Here is a 15295-nt window from a genome sequence, read left to right as displayed (position 1 = left end):
TTCTACTTCTAAAATCATGTTAAATCAACCGCCGAAATTGGTGCACTGTACCCCCGGGTACTCTGTATAGAATAATTATTGGCTGCACTTTCCAGAGTGAAAGAGACTCTCAGTTTCGCTCTAGGATAAGACCACCATTCAGAATTGATATTTTGTTTGAAATGGCTTTGGCCGTGTTTGGTGAAAATATCTGAGAAGCCACGTATATCCCCACCTTCCTCCCCCCATCACAACCCCTTCCTCGTAATCTTCAGTCTCACAACATACCCCGATTGGGGATGCCATAGTCTAACTGGCTCCTGTCGGATGGCAGCAGTTGATAGATTTTATAGATTAAATAGATTTTTCTTCGAATATCAATGCAATGTCATTTGCTTCGGGAATTTGGGTATCTTATGCGGTATTAATAAAAAATACATTATGCATTTGCACAAAGACAATTCTTCATTTATTACATTTTATATTAGTTTTACGAAAAACGATTACACACATAAATATATATATAAATGTACACAAATTGATTTTTTTTTCATAACAGAAAAAAAAACATTTCCAAGTTACGAATAACCTGACAATATATTATGAAAATCTTCTACTACCACCACACTAAGCGGAAAATGTTGCTTGTGTAGTTGAGGACTTGAACGTACCACGCCTGGGACTCAAACACGATGTAAACTCACACACTGACCGGTCAAAATATGAATGGTTACATTATGTTTTAAGGTTAATCAATTTTGTTTTCATTTTATCAGACAAGTATTTTTATAATATCATTAGTAGAAGGCTAAATATGTATCAATGGGAATATAAGAAGGATATGGATAGTTGCTATAATTTTAAGGTTCTTAAATATTTTAGTCACCATGTTAGACAGGTACCTTTATAATGTCTCTATTGGAAGGCTAAATATTGCTCAATAGGAATGTGAGAAGGTGCTCCGAACCAGGCCATAAGTAAAATTTGCTCCATGACCAACTTTGCAACGTAAAATCCATGATCTGAAAATAGAAAAACAATCAATTCCAAAATTTCGCTTAAATCACCGACAAATCAAATGTGCGCCTATTTGGGAATTGGTCTGTTTGTGATAACAGTATCACTTATCTTATGGTCGAAAACGGAATTAAGAAAGAATAAAAATCATTTCGTCATAAAATTTGCCCGTTTTTTTCTGTTCTGAATTTCTAGGTCAATACAAATATTTCCATCGTAAGCTATTGAACAGTCCTCAAGTAATGCAACTATCACACGAGAATTGAACAATTCTGTTTCTGTCCTAGGGTGAACAGTAATTTGGAAGACAGGACAATGAACCAAGACACTGTCCCAGAGATTGATGGGAAAGCTATCTGCGCAGGATAGTGTCTTACCCCTACCACCGCGCCCGGCCGCGTTGTCCGCGTTTAAATTCGTTTTGACAAAAAGGTAGGACAATAGCCAGTCGCTCCGCACGTATGTATCTCGGCTCTCGACCGTTTGGCATTTTGACAAACTGTAAATTTGTTTGTAAGTTTTATTTCAGTTCCAAGTTGGTGGCCGAATTACGAAACGGTAAACGGTTCACTCAAGATTCTTTATTCAAATGTGAAATTGTAGTGTTTATTTGGACTTTCTTATTCGCATTTCTCGAATAATAAAGTCAGCCCGAGTAAATCACAAAATAATATTTTATTTTAAATCTTACTTGTTGGTAAATGTGGCATTAAGGGATGTCTTGAGAATAATGCTTCCTTTGCAAAATCGTATTCAGCTGTTCCATTTATCATCTGAAAACAAATACGAAGAAAATATTATTCTACAACTTATTTCACAGCACAATAATCATCACAATTCATCAATCAATATTATATTTTGAACATCTACATACAAAAAAATATCTACCTCCAACAAACGAAGTCCGCAAACTCGTAGTACAAATGGGAAATTGATAAATCTACATCGCTTTTGGAATCTATTTGGTAGTAAAACTTTTCGAGTAACTTTTTGGGTGGAATTTCAAAACAATCACTCGCTGGGGGTTAATATTAGCTGTTTAATGTATTTTAAAATGAATAAATATGATATATATATATATATTGACTCGGCCCAAAAAGGTTTTTTTGACCTTTTACTTGCCGAAAACATACAAAAAGCCAAATATTCAGTTCGAAACAAAAAAGTTTTTTTTAATCTCTACATGATGTAATTTCACCAATTTTCCACTGGTACTACGAGTTTCCGGACACCGTGAATAATATTTTTTTACCAGATTTTTTTCTTAATTCTATATTTAAAATGTGTATTTCTTTTTATTAAATTTTTCACGGGTGTGCGTTAGTAATATAAAATTATATACCTTTTCCATTCGTCCAGTTACCATTACTCTCGCGCACCTAGGATCATCAGCCTGGTAGTTCTTAGATTTGCAGAAGTCAGTTTGCATCAGGGATACAGATATTGAACATCTGTTATCAATCTGTAAAATAATATACATTTAGGTATATGCAAGGTATCTAGAACAGAGTTGGCTGCCAAGTCTGAGGTCAGAAACTGATCATAAATTTTAAGAGTCAATTGAAAGGCTGCCTAATACATTAACCAATGTAAATCATACTTGCCAGGAATCAATAAAGGGCAATATATTTATTGCTTCTCACTGTATATAAAATTTGCTTGCAAGCATTACTTACTTCGAGGTCTTTACTTGGGAAGTCCAGAAGTGTTAAGTAAAAATATGGAACTCCGGTTGAGTTTTGTACAGTCCCATCACTCATGGACACCACGCTGCTAAAGGGGTAGTTTTGTGCTTCCGATATTGTTGACAAAGTGACGAGAGACGTCCAATCTATAATAAGTATAAAAAAATGTAGTTAAATGCACCTAGTTTATGTATTACACAAGTTGCAGGAAAGATAAAGATTTTTCGAAAATATTAATTAGCCATTTATAAGACACCTACACACTTAGCACAAAGAGAATAAGAATAGATAAAAGTTTAAGACTGTGTGTGTGTATTGCATGAGTTTGGAACAGGTTTAAACACGGAGAATTGTTAAAGTAATTCTTCTTATTTTAAAAGCAATAATTATTAGCCTGAAACACTCATACACATTGAAAAATCTCCTGATAAAAGATACATGACGCCAACAGGAATACTTCTTCTTCACCAGTTCCCGTGGGCTCATTGATACTGCCAAATGCAATCCTAGAAGCTGTCTAATGACTGGAGAGTCTCAGCATTCCTACTATTAAACCATAAGAATAAGCAAGAAAGCTAAATCACCTGCTTGGTGCATGACGTATCTTGCCATTGCGACGAGATCATTGTGGTCGGGTGGAGATGGTGCATTAATGGCACCTGTCGTCTTGTCCCTGTTGGTTCCTTCCAAGTGCGTTTCAGTACTAGTCCCTCCGCTGGTTGCCATTGATACAAAAGCCAGCAAGACAACGCTTAAGATCCACATTTTTAAATGCCTGGAATAACATAAGAGGAAATGGATTATGTTAAGTGAAAAAGGTTTGTTCAAAATCTTGAATTTAATAATTATTGTCTTTAAACAATGAAACAAATTTTAACTACATCCCATCCCGATTACATTCATATAACATATAGAAACATGTTTTTATGTATATATGTTCTGTATTTTCTTAGAAATATTGGCTAGTTTTCAAATATTGGCAAGTCAAGTACTATAACTTTAAAAAGGTGAGAAGGAACGAAACATCGTCCAATCCTTATTCGAATAAGTGTGTTAAATTAGTTTTTGGATTTTGTTTAAATTGACAAACTTTAAAATTATTTGGAAGATTGGAGTCTAGTTCATACATAGAAAATATATGGATAGAAATAATGAATGGAGGGGAGGCAATTTAAGATAAAACTAGATAGAAGAGAAGATATTTGTTTGGAGAGAGAAAACCAGAAAATATGTGATCTAAAGTTCCCACAGAATATACAATATGAGAAAACAAGCACTTTAATTTTAAATAGGTGAGAAGGAACAAAACATCGTCTAATCCTTATTCGAATAAGTGCGTTAAATTAGTTTTTGGAGAAATGGGGAATTGTTGAAACCGTTGAAATCAAGGTTTTAATGGGATAGTCCTTTGTATTGAGGCATCCATTGGATTGACTAGCAATGTGCCAAGAAACAAGAAAAAATTTCAGCTAGAGAAATGTGGTTTACGAAGGTTGGATGTTGTTCCTATTTTACCAAGGAATCCGCACGATGTCAACATGTCCAGGAAACCAATAAAAAAGTTACGGTTTTTGAATGGAGGCTATCAGCATTCGAATAAGGCTTACTAGGGGATCATCAGAATGAAAAAGAGAACTGGGTTTATGTTTTTTGAGAGAACTGAGAGAGTCAGTGAGAACAAGGGAATGTTAAAAATTATTTTTAAATATGTATTTGAGAGATCCAACTATTGCAATGCACTCGGCTAAAATTATGCAAATTGGTTTGAAATGGAATGACAAAAACTTACATTTTGGTAATTTATCCAAACGTCCAAACCATCGACCAATTATCGAACTGATTTAAAAAGAGCCAATATTACGGTATATATAGTGGAGTTAGAGATATCGATAATAATATTATTCACAAAAAGACATGCGTTGACAACCATTTCTTTAAAAATGTTAATAAAATTAAATTTATTTATTTATTTACTAAATTATTTAATCTTCAGGAAGGCTATTAAAATATTTTTGTAGCTTTGAAAGTATGTATATCTTTATATATATACATTTAAATGAATTTATATTGAGTTAGAATCTGCAGAAATCAACCATATGGCAGTTTCGCGGGACTACCTATCTATTATCTAAATAAATGTATTATTCCAAATTTGTTTTCTTAGAAAACAAAAAAAATATATATTTTTAAAAAATAATGACAGCCTAGTTTCATTTGGTGTGAAGATTAAATAAGGATCAAGGATATTAAAAATCGGTGCCTGTGTGGGTTAGTGGGAGTGTTTTGTTAACACCTCACTACGAGAACCTGTGTTGAGGTATGTACGCATATTAAAAGAATGTGTTAGTATGCCGTCATAAGTAAAAACTCATCATGGCGGCAGTATTATATAAAAAACAGTTTAATGGTTATAATTTCTTAATATTTATTTATGTATAATTAACGCATTTCGGCTTTTGCATACAATACTAATAGTATAAGAAACATAAGTAAAGGACAAAGCAAATCGAGATCCTGTTTAAGAAATACAATATAGGACGGAAAAAATATGTATAAACTCATGTGTAAAAAAAATATGTAACCATATATATATATCTTAAGTAAATGACTTAAGACAGAGGTATACAGTAAATGCAGGGTGTATAATAAGTAATATTTGGAGATCAGTGGTGAAGGCAAGAAATAAAAGGCGTGTAGTGAAGGTCATTGTGTTTTATTGATGAGTCAGGTAGCCGTGACGAGAGTGGACGTAGGACAGATGTATTCTCCGGACGCTGCGGTGATGTGCTGGTCAAGCGCGGGTCAGTGAGTCGACGCCGGGCGCTGGTGACCGGGACTCGATGAAGGTCAGGCACTGGCGAAGAACGTAGGTCTTCAGGCACTCCAGTGCTGACGAGACGGCCGAAGGTGCGGCGGACCTTGTAGGCGGTTGAACGGGAACGGCGTGACCAGTGAGGATGCTGCGTGTCCTCGTGATGGTCATGATGGCGTGGAAGAAGCGCTGGTCAGAGACGCTGGAACCAGGGCGCTTGTAATCCGAGTGGCGCTTGCCAGGGACGGCGATCTAGACAAGGCGCTAAGATTATGTCCCGATAGAGTCCATGATGGTACGGGCGAAGCCGGGTATACGTCCTTCGCGGAGGGGCGCGGGGCGCACCAGTTGTCCCCCGTGAGATTTGTAAACTGACGGCTGAAAGATGACTGACTGACTGACTCGCTGCGTCGGGCATATTTATACTACACGGCCGACGGTAGCAGTAGGTAGATGGACGGCAACTAAATCTTAGGCACTCGCACAGACTGTATGTTTCAGGAACCTTCGATAGCGCGGCAATTATGCATAGGCCGTAGACTCGAACCTTCTGGCGAGTTCTCGTAATGTATAAGACCGACTTGCGATATTATTGTTGTCGTTAGACAAGTAGGTCTTGTAGTACGTAGATTACTTTGTTTTTCGTTGCGGTTTGGACTGCAGGTACATAATTCGGGAGTAGGTACTAAGTAGGTCGAGCGGTTTATTATTGATTAGTTAATCTAGATTTTTCTCGACGCTACAAATATATATTTTAAGTTGAAAAGTTCTAAATGATTTTTTTGTAATTACACACAATTTACATTGTTAATTGTGCTGAAAAACTAGTTACTCCCGTAACACTGCTTTTTAAAAAACTTTTAAGGAAGGTGTATTTCCTAGTATTTGTAAAAAAGTATTTGTATCGCCCGTTTTTTAAAAAAGTGGATAAACATAATATTGAAAATTAAAGACCTATCTCTAAACTATGTATCTTAAGTAAAATCATGGAAAAAATCGTACATGACCAACTTTTTAACTTTTGCAAAAATACTATTATTAGCCTCAACCAACATGGGTTTTTCAAGGCAGATGTGTTGAATCGAATCTAGGACATTTTACTGATTTTGTTCTCAACTCTATGGATAGTGGGAAACAGGTTGATTCCATTTACACAGATTATTCGAAAGCATTTGACAAAGTAAATCACGACATACTATTAAATAAGCTCTTGAAAATTGGTGTACGTGGAAATTTTCTGAGATGGTTCTCCGCTTATATTACAAATAAAAGTCAAGGTGTTGCCTTAAAAGGTTACATGTCACAAATTATAACTATTCCCTCAGGGGTACCTCATGGTTCTCATCTAAGGCCTCTCTCTTTTACATTATTTATAAACTACATAAAACGTTTTTTTGCTATTTGTTTTTGGGGTGTTATGCCGTGTTTCGCTAACTCCTTCCTTAGCCAACGTTTCGGACAGCATTGCAGTGTCCATCATCAGGGCAAATGTATTATTGAAACGTTGGCTAAAGAAGGAGTTAGCGAAACACGGCATAACACCCCAAAAACACATAACAAAAATACGTTTGGCCGTGAAAATCTAAAATCATATATTTTTTTATTTTTTTTTTCTCGAAAACATATAAAATGCAAATTACTAAACTGATAACTCAATATTTTATTTTGTGAAATAATCTTATCATCTTTGTCTATTTTTTTTATTATAATCATGTGAAAACTGTATTACTACTAACTGTCTTTAATTGTTTTTATAACATTTTGTAATTCCATATAATGTTTATTCTTTATATTTCTTCGTAATTTATAAATATATTGGATGGGTGCAAATATTGAATCAATGACTAGAATTAATGAAACATTATTGGTATAATATTGTAAATAATTGCTGCTATAAATAACTGTTTGTTTCCTAAATAAAATAAAAAATTTAAATTAAATTAAATTGAAAAAAAAAACATATTTTATGAGCGTCATCAACTTAATACAACAAAGAAGGTTATGACATAATAAATTTAAATATTTCTATTTTTGTAACTGATAATTCATGGTGGAATTTCAATATAATATATTATAATAAAACAAATATGAAACTTTTTTCCACTTTTATTTTATTGACCGTAACCGTTTTCAGCTCGTTAAAGCCATCTTCAGACTGGTACAAATTATTCTTTGTCTACGGTTTATATGCATAACATTTGGGGTAGGGATGGTCTACTAGGGTATTTAATCAATTATATCAATTACCTTTGTTACTAGGTCCTTTAAGACTGTCGAATATCTAATTATTTTGGTATTTCCGGTAGGCTTATTACCTTGAGTTTGTAACTCACTTCAATATTAACAAGGGATTAATAAAACTTACAAGGTTTTACCCTGCCTTTTTTAAACGTCATTGCATAAAACAGGTATGATGACCATACTTACAAACTTGTAGATTTGAAATGGATAATAATTATTATTAAATTAAACAATAATAAGCTTATACAAAGGTACATGACAAACAAGTTAAATGGGTAGAATAAATGAGAACTCTTCATTCTGTGGGAAGAAGACGTAAGTACAAAAACACATTGTTATTGGCACCTGTGTCGGATAAGGTCTTTAAGGACAAAAGTAAAAGAATTACATTTTCCTCAACTTATTTATGCATTTCCAAATATCTCCACACGGATCATTAGGGTTATCATGCAGTTTTATGATAAAGTAATATTTTTAATTTATTGTCCTGTTTGTTTCCAGTTCTACGTAATATTTGTGTTGGTTATTCTATTTTCTTATTCCAAAAATCTTGCAAAAATTTCTGGATTGACTTATTTTAGCCATCCCTATGTGTTTAGTTATTTCCTGGGTTCAGCTAATTGTGTTAAATATTGCGTTAATAGCCAGAATCCTGTTGCAAGACGTACTTACATATCCTAACTTTTCTTAGTTATTTTTTAAACATTATTACGGAATTTCTACAGGAAATTTTAGTATGGGAAGTTATGAAAAGGTTTCCTACTTTTAAAACTCGTTAAATATCGATTTACGGGTAGCATCGTAGTGAAACTAGTTCAATATTACTAAGCATTAATTTTGACGGCCTCCGTGGTGAAGGAGTAAGGCTCTCGACTAGCAAACTGGAGGTCGCGGGTTCGAATCCCGTAAATCATATTTTTATTTTAGTTTCAATGTACATAAACAGTTAACATAGCCAATAAGAAATATAAATCATTATATTATGTTAATTAATGATACAATTTTTTAATGTTCAGTTGAAAAATATCTATTGGACAAAGTATTAAAAATCGTTTTCCCAAGCGGCATTACCATGGTCAGTTAGTTCTGCATCTCGGAACAACAAAATTAATGTGACTGTTCCTGCCAACTAGCCTGAAATTGTCAGGAACATAAAACTGTAATTTATTATAAAATCAGGAATACAGATATCTCCGTTCAGAAGATTATGTGTGGCTGTCAGTAAAAGAGTTTTCCTTCTATCGGCGAAGCTTTCCGAAATGCTACCTGCTAATCTATAGTATAAAGCTAATCTATAATATGGAGTTGCTCACCACAAATCCCAGCACTCTTAAAGCTTCGCTTCAAAGCGTTTCTATGTGGATATGAAACGTTAGCTACGTATCAAATGTGATTCACAAATCTTTCGAAATAACAATTGCTTAAGATAATAATAACCTGGTGAACTTGACTCTTTAATTAAGTAGCTTATTGGTTTATAGAAAAACAACTGATTAATTAAATCAATTAAAAAAGAACTTAGCACTTGTGGAAAATGAAAAACCGATCACTTTAATCTTAAAACGATTGATAATAAACGAAAAAATTCAAATTAAATAATATAATCATGAAAACAAGTAGGTATCCCTTTCATTATTAATTCGATCTATAATGATGTTGTGCGTTTGACTGTGCAATCAGCAACAATTTTCTGCATTTGAAGTACTGTGACAAAGTCGATATTTAAATATACTATTTCATTCCACAATTTTGACGTGAAATAGCTTAAACTACCCTAAAGTACAGTAGTTTTACGTCTGGGGTGACCAAGTAAATGGTCTCATTGGCGTGTACTCCTTATATGAGACCAATGCAGTCTGTCAAACAGACCACGCGAAACTTTATATTTACCGAACAAACTGTACATTTGACACATTTGATATAACTTGATTCTGTTCGACCTACTAGATAAATTAATATAATTTAATATTTAGATCCACAATTCAAACAGAAATGTAAACCATTTCACAAAATTACGCATCTTCCGTACTGCACTATTAAACTGTTATTTATTTTCCAAATGAACACTTCTCTTCCGTCCACAAGCAAAAGCTTCTAATGAAAGAAAAGTATAAATATCAAATAGTAAAGCCTTCTCGTAAGTTAAGTATTATATACAAAAGTTTTATTAATAAAAAACAAAGTTAAAATGTTATTTTTTTATTTAAAATTAATTAGAAACCTGAATTATTATCTACAAAAGTTTTATACAGAAAAATATTTTTTTAATGTAGGTATATTATATTCGGAAAACTCAAACTCAAACTGATCGCTTTTATATCACTTTTTAAAAGTGTGTTGGATTGTCACTGTGTTGAGTTATCATGGAACCATTTTTACAATATTATTAATGTAGTTCCGAGGACTGGTTCCTGCCGAACTCCTAATTTATTCTTCATTGGTTATGTACTTTAGTGACTTATTTTCGGTTTTTCTAAATATGTATTATTTATTAATTTAATGTATCCAAGATGAGTGACCAATTCATATTTATGTAATGTGTTGAAAGTAAGGTTTTTATGATATAGGCAGATAAATAAATAAAATAATCATAAATGTAAACTAATAAATGTGTATAAGACGACGGCATTTGTTTTTTTACTAAAAAAATGTTTTTTTTTACTATTTTAAATCAAAGAACGATTTTAAAGTTACGCTATATAGGTATAATAGTTGTAAAATAATTAATTATCATTTTTATAAATTAACTTAATAATTTCGACGGCCTCCGTAGTCGAGCAGTTAGGCTTGCGACAAGCAAACTGGCGGTCGCGGGTTCAAATCCCGGTGTACGCAATAAAATATATTTGATTAATTTCAGTTATTACACAATTTACGCATTAAGTTTCATATTTCAGAATTGATATTTTGTTTGAAATGGCTTTGGCCGTGTTTGGTGAAAATATCTGAGAAGCCACGTATTTAACCACCTTCCTCCCCCCATCACAACCCCTTCCTCGTAATCTTCAGTCTCACAACATACCCCCATTGGGGATGCCATAGTCTAACTGGCTCCTGTCGGATGGAAGCAGTTGGGACTCTTGTGCGGTATCACATTGATAAATTTTTTTTAGAAAAATAGACTTTTCTTCATATATCAATGCAATGTCATTTGCTTCAGGAATTTGGGTATCTTATGCGGTATTAATAAAAATTCATAATTCATTTGCAAAAGACAATCCTTCATTTATTACATTTTATTATAATTTTACAAAAAACGATTACACACATAAATATATATACTTGTACACATATTGATTTTTTTTTCATAACAGAACGACAAATATTTTCAAGTTACGAATAACCTGACAATATATGAAAATCATCTACTACCACCACACTAAGCGGGAAATGTTGCTTGTGTCGTTGAGGACTTGAACGTACCACGCCTGGGACCCACACGCGATGCCAACTCACACACTGACTGGTCAAAATATAAATGGTTACGTTATGTTTTCAGGTAAATCAATTTTTTTTCATTTTATTAGACAAGTATTTTTATAATATCATTAGTAGAAGGCCAAATATTTATCAATGGGAATATAAAAAGGATATGAATAGTTACTATAATTTTAAGGTTATTTAATATTTTACTCATCATGTTTGACAGGTACCTTTATAATGTCATTATTGGAAGGCTAAATATTGCTCAATAGGAATGTGAGAAGGTGCTCCGAACCAGGCCATAAGAACAATTTGCTCCATGACCAACTTTGCAACGTAAAATCCATGATCTGAAAATACAAAAACAATCAAATCCAAAATTTCGCTTAAATCACCGACAAATCAAATGTGAGCCTATTTGGGAATTAGTCTGTTTGTGATTAAAGACTTATCTTATGGCCGAAAACGGAATTAAGAAAGAATTAAATTCATTTCGTCATAAAATTTGCACGTCTTTTTCTGTTCTGAATTTCTAGGTAAATACAAATATTTCCATCGTAAGCTATTGAGCTGTCCTCAAGTAATGCAACTATCACACGAGAATAGAACAATTCTGTTTTCTGCTGTCCTGGTGTGAACAGTAATTTGGAAGACAGGACAATGAACCAAGACACTGTCCCAGAGATAGATGGGAAAGCTATCTGCGCAGGATAGTGTCTTACCCCTACCACCGCGTTGTCCGCGTATAAATTTGTTTTGACAAAACAGTAGGACAATAGCCAGTCGCTCCGCACGTATGTATCTCGGCTCTCGACCGTTTGGCATTTTGTCAAACTTTAAATTTGTATGTATGTTCCATTTCAGTTCCAAGTTGGTGGCCGTATTACGAAACGGTAAACGGTTCACTCAAGATTCTTTATTCAAATGTGAAATTGTGCTGTTTATTTGGACTTTCTTATTCGCATTTCTCGAATAATAAAGTTAGCCCGGGTAAATAACACAATAATATTTTTATTTTAAATCTTACTTGTTGGTAAATGTGGCATTAAGGGATGTCTTGAGAATAATGCTTCCTTTGCAAAATCGTATTCAGCTGTTCCATTTATCATCTGAAAACAAATACGAACAAAATATTATTCTACAACTTATTTCACAGCACGATAATCATCACAATTCATCAATCAATATTATATTTTGAACATCTCCATACAAAAAAATATCTACCTCCAACAACGAAGTCCGGAAACTCGTAAAAATTGGAAATTGATAAATCTACATCGCTTTTGGAATTTGGTAGTACAACTTTTCGAGAAACTTTTTTGGTGGAATTCGAAAGAATCAGTCGCTGGGGGTTAATATTAGCTGTCTAATGTATTTTTAAATGAATTAATATAATATATATGTATGTTGACTCGGCCCGAAAAGATTTTTTAAAACTTTTTCTTGCCAAAACGTACAAAAAAATCAAATATTCAGTTCGAAACAAAAAAGTTTTTTTTAATCTCTACATGATGTAATTTCACCAATTTTCCACTGGTACTACGAGTTTCCGGATACCATGAATAATATTTTTTTACCAGATTTTTTTAAAATTCTATATTTAAAATGTGTATTTCTTTTTATTAAATTTTACACGGGTGTGCGTTAGTAATATAAAATTATATACCTTTTCCATTCGTCCAGTTACCATTACTCTCGCGCACCTAGGATCATCAGCCTGGTAGTTCTTAGATTTGCAGAAGTCAGTTTGCATCAGGGATACAGATATTGAACATCTGTTATCGATCTGTAAAATAATATACATTTAGGTATATACAAGGCCTCCAGACCAGAGTTGGCTGCCAAGTCTGAGGTTAGAAACTGATCATAAATTTTTAGAGTCAATTGAAAGGCTGCCTAATACATTAACCAATGTAAATCATACTTGCGAGGAATCAATTAAGGCAATATATTTATTGCTTCTCGCTGTAAATAAAATATAATTTTAAACATTACTTACTTCGAGATCTTTACTTGGGAAGTCCAGAAGTGTTAAGTAAAAATATGGAACTCCGGTTGAGTTTTGTACAGTCCCATCACTCATGGACACCACGCTGCTAAAGGGGTAGGTTCGTACTTCCGGTATTGTTGACAAAGTGGCGAGGGACGTCCAATCTATAATAAAGATAAATAAAATGTAGTAAAATTCACCTAGTTTATGTATTACACAAGTTGCAGGTAAAAATAATGATTTTTCGAAAATACGAATTAGCCATTTATAAGAGACCTACACACCTAGCACAAAGAGAATAAGAATAGAAAAAAAATTAAGACTGTGTGTGTGTGTGTATTGCATGAGTGTGGAACAGGTTTAAACACGGAGAATTGTTAAAGTACTTCTTCTTCACCAGTTCCCGTGGGCTCATTAATACTGCCAAATGCAATCCTAGAAGCTGTCTAATGACAAGAGAGTCTCAACATTCCTACTATTAAATCATAAGAAGAAGAAAGAAAGCTAAATCACCTGCTTGGTGCATGACGTATCTTGCCATTGCGACGAGATCATTGTGGTCGGGTGGAGATGGTGCATTAATGGCACCTGTCGTCCTGTCCCTGTTGGTTCCTTCCAAGTGCGTTTTAGTACTAGCCTCTCCGCTGGTTGCCATTGATACAAAAGCCAGCAATATAACGCTTAAGATCCACATTTTTAAATGCCTGGAATAACATACGAGGAAATGGATTATGTTTAGTGAAAAGGTTTGTTCAAAATCTTAAATTTAATAATTATTATTTTTTTAAGCAATGAAACAAATTTTAATTACATCCCATCCCGATTACATTCATATAACATATAGAAACACGTTTTTATGTATATATGTTCTGTATTTTCTTAGAATTATGAACTTGTTTTCATAGAATATAGAATATAATTTTTGTGAAAAATCTATTATTTAGATTAAAAAATATTTACTTTTCAATTTTTTCTTTCTGGCTTTCCCCTTTCAAGGGGTTTTAGGCCAACATTTCTAATTATGGAGAGACGGAAGATGAATTTATATATCTATTTTGTTTGAATTGGCAAACTTCAAAATTATTTGGAAGATTGTAGTCGAGTTCAGACATAGAAAATATGAAATGCTGAATGGAGGGGATGCCATTTAAGATAAAGCTTGATAGAAGAGAAGATATTTGTTTAGAGAGAGAAAACCAGAAAATATGTGATCCAAAGTTTCCACTTTTAGACCACAGAATGTACAATATGAGAAGTCAAGCACTATAATTTTAAATAGGTGAGAAGGAACGAAATATCGCCCAATCCTTATTCGAATAAGTGCGTTTAGTTAGTTTCTGGAGAAAAGGGGAATTGTTGAAACCGTTGAAATCAAGGTTTTAATGGGATAGTCCTTTGTATTGCGGCATCCATTGGATTGACTAGCAATATGCCAAGAAACAAGAAAAAATGTCAGCCAAAGGAATGTGGTTTACGAGGGTTGGATGTTGTTCCTATTTTTACCAAGGAATCCGCACGATGTCAACATGTCCAGGAATCCAAAAAAAAGTTATGGTTTTTGAATGGAGGCTATTAGCATTCAAATAAGGCTTACTAGGGGATCATCAGGATGAAGAAGACGACTGGATTTAAGTTTTTTGAGAGAACTGAGAGAGTCATTGAGAACAAGGGAATGTTCAAAATTATTTTTAAATATGTATTTGACAGATTAAACTATTGCAATCCACTCGGCTAAAATTATGCAAATTATTTTGAAATGGAATGACAAAAACTTACATTTTGGTAATTTATCCAAACGTCCAAACCATCGACCAACTATCGAACTGATGATGAAAAGAGTCAATGTTAGGGTATATATAGTGGAGTTAGAGTTATCGATTGTAATATTATTCTCAAAAAGACATGCGTTGACAACCATTTCTTTAAAAATGTTAGTAAAATTAAATTTACTTATTTATTTATTAAATTATATAATCTTCGGGAAGGCTATTTAAATATTTTTTTACCTTTGAAATTATACATATCTTAAATATATGTGGATTCATATTGAGGTAGAGCCTGCAGACAAGCAGCCATGTGGCAGCTTCGCGGGACTACCTATCTATTGCCTATTTATAATATGTATTATGCCAAATATGTTTTTTATTA

The 15295-nt window shown here is 33.4% G+C and overlaps 2 protein-coding genes across 2 annotated transcripts; both read right to left on the bottom strand.

The window, feature by feature from the left end:
* Nucleotides 1-492: 492 nt before the first annotated feature.
* LOC149418236 (protein CREG1-like) lies at nt 493-4510 on the bottom strand. The gene is made up of 6 exons (XM_089639376.1): nt 4471-4510; nt 3266-3456; nt 2673-2827; nt 2339-2458; nt 1688-1769; nt 493-1001 (listed from the first exon to the last, which is right to left on the bottom strand). Coding segments are annotated over exons 1-6 (657 nt in total). The 5' UTR covers nt 4473-4510; the 3' UTR covers nt 493-894.
* A 6449-nt stretch (nt 4511-10959) lies between these two features.
* On the bottom strand, nt 10960-15017 carry LOC149418235 (protein CREG1-like). The gene is made up of 6 exons (XM_089639375.1): nt 14924-15017; nt 13661-13851; nt 13157-13311; nt 12824-12943; nt 12185-12266; nt 10960-11507 (listed from the first exon to the last, which is right to left on the bottom strand). Coding segments are annotated over exons 1-6 (657 nt in total). The 5' UTR covers nt 14926-15017; the 3' UTR covers nt 10960-11400.
* Between the last annotated feature and the right edge of the window lie 278 nt (nt 15018-15295).

The sequence above is a fragment of the Hesperophylax consimilis genome, chromosome 14 (genome assembly GCF_061612785.1).
Source record: "Hesperophylax consimilis isolate HC1 chromosome 14, BYU_Hcon_1.0, whole genome shotgun sequence".
In the NCBI taxonomy this organism is placed as follows: Eukaryota; Metazoa; Arthropoda; class Insecta; order Trichoptera; family Limnephilidae; genus Hesperophylax; species Hesperophylax consimilis.
Note: the sequence above shows the minus strand (reverse complement) of the source record. Positions and strands in the feature narration are given on the sequence as shown.